At 57.4% G+C, this 1,686-nt stretch overlaps 1 protein-coding gene across 1 annotated transcript; it reads right to left on the minus strand.

The window, feature by feature from the left end:
* Positions 1–10: 10 nt before the first annotated feature.
* On the minus strand, positions 11–1,659 carry PV07_12856 (uncharacterized protein). Its single transcript, XM_016400427.1, has one exon. It carries the CDS (start codon positions 1,203–1,205, stop codon positions 591–593), a length of 615 nt encoding a protein of 204 aa, XP_016241927.1. The 5' UTR covers positions 1,206–1,659; the 3' UTR covers positions 11–590.
* Positions 1,660–1,686: the final 27 nt, after the last annotated feature.

Raw genomic sequence — 1,686 nt, forward strand, 5'->3', positions numbered from 1 at the left:
AGCCGTCGTGGTACCGTCCGGCAAGATCAATGATGACTTTCTGGTGAGTCCTGTGCTGTGGCCTCCTCAGACACAAGTCTTCTTACTAACTTCCGGGCAGCGTCCAGTCCAATGGGTCCCGTGGAGTGTGACCACGCACCATACCGTCCTGGTCAGCCCTGAAGAGGCAGCAGAGCTCATTCCGTTGTGCCGAGCGGCACCTCAGCAGGTGGTGCATCTTTTGACTTACGCGGCACCCGTCCCTCTGAAGATGCCACAGTTCAACGACCTGAACTATTACTCGGTCCCCCCACTGCCGTCCGACTGGGCAGCACCCCTGTGGTTCAAAATCCAGGTCGGTATTTTCGCCGGCAGGCTCTACTTTCCTTTCGAGGAACTTGCCCCCATCCGTGCATTTCTAGGATTGTCGAGCGATGATGCAAGCCCCTCTCAGGACGATCCAGCTACCACCATGCATGCATCATCGCTCGAATGTTCGGACGGCCAAGATCACGACCATCAGACGGTGGAGATGCTGGATTCAACCGAACGAGATGACCCAGCGTGCACGAAGGCGGTCCGCACCGCCAAGCTGAGAGAAATGCGGATGCTTACGTTCCTTCACTCCTAGCTCGGAACCCGAGGTCGAGGCCAAGATTTCGCCCACACGCCCGTGGGTTACATCTGCGACCGAAAACAGTTGGCTCAAGACCATTCCTTTTTCCTGTCCCCGGACCACAACAAGACTCGACAGTCCCTGGGGCGACACACTGGGGATGGAAATATGTCGATCGTCGGCGATGTGCAAGCTGCACAGGACGAGGACGAGGACTCGGACGCAGGCGAAGAGCTGGACACACGCCACGGACTGACAGCGGAGGAGTTGAAGATGTCAGCCGAGCTCGCCGCGCATGACGGGGATAGTCATCTCCAGGACAAGAGCCCAACTGTTGAAGGAAGTGCTGAGCGAGGTAGTTCACAAGGTCCAACAGTCTAGGCATAGGCTCGTGAGGTTCCCGCAGCGTCCTCAATCCAACAGTGGGGGCACGAATCACAGAACGTCGGATAGTGCATGAATGCATACACGTCGGGCCAGATGGGCGGCTCTCCTGTTTCTTCTTCCTCTGCCGCCATCTCTCAGTCCCGCTGCGCCAGCATGCCACTGCTGGCTGACGTCCGTCCTCTCCTCTCGCCTCTTCTGGCAGACCGGCTTGCCGACTGCGCATTCTGTTCCACAAAATTGAAGGAGAGGTCTGGCCCGGAGTGTCTTGTCAGTTGCCTATTCGCCACGGCCCAATCGATCTCGGTTCTCTCATATTCTTTGGAGAGGTCTCGCTGTGAACGCTCCGTGACTGAGACCACCACCGCGGTGTGCTCGTGCTGTATTCGTCGATTCTTCGGAAACCTCCTACGCACGACTTCCTCAAGCCGGTCTTGCGAAGCTAACCTCCAATAGCGGTCGAAAAAAACGACTATGTTGGGTTCGGACTGGTTAGCATCGGCCTTGCCGTTCAGTCTCACCTTCCACTCGATCGAATAGTGGAATCTGTCTCCACCATCTGGCTTGTCTGGGTCCTAATCCTCCTCTTCCAAAAATGGACCAGTTCTCTCGATAGGCAAGGGGGATTGACTCGATGCCTCGGCGGTTTCGTGGGGTCGTCTGCGGGGGAGAGGCTCAGGAAGGGGTGGGAAAGGAGGGGGGGGGGG

Source organism: Cladophialophora immunda (assembly GCF_000835495.1).
Source record: "Cladophialophora immunda strain CBS 83496 unplaced genomic scaffold supercont1.221, whole genome shotgun sequence".
NCBI classification, from domain to species: domain Eukaryota; kingdom Fungi; phylum Ascomycota; class Eurotiomycetes; order Chaetothyriales; family Herpotrichiellaceae; genus Cladophialophora; species Cladophialophora immunda.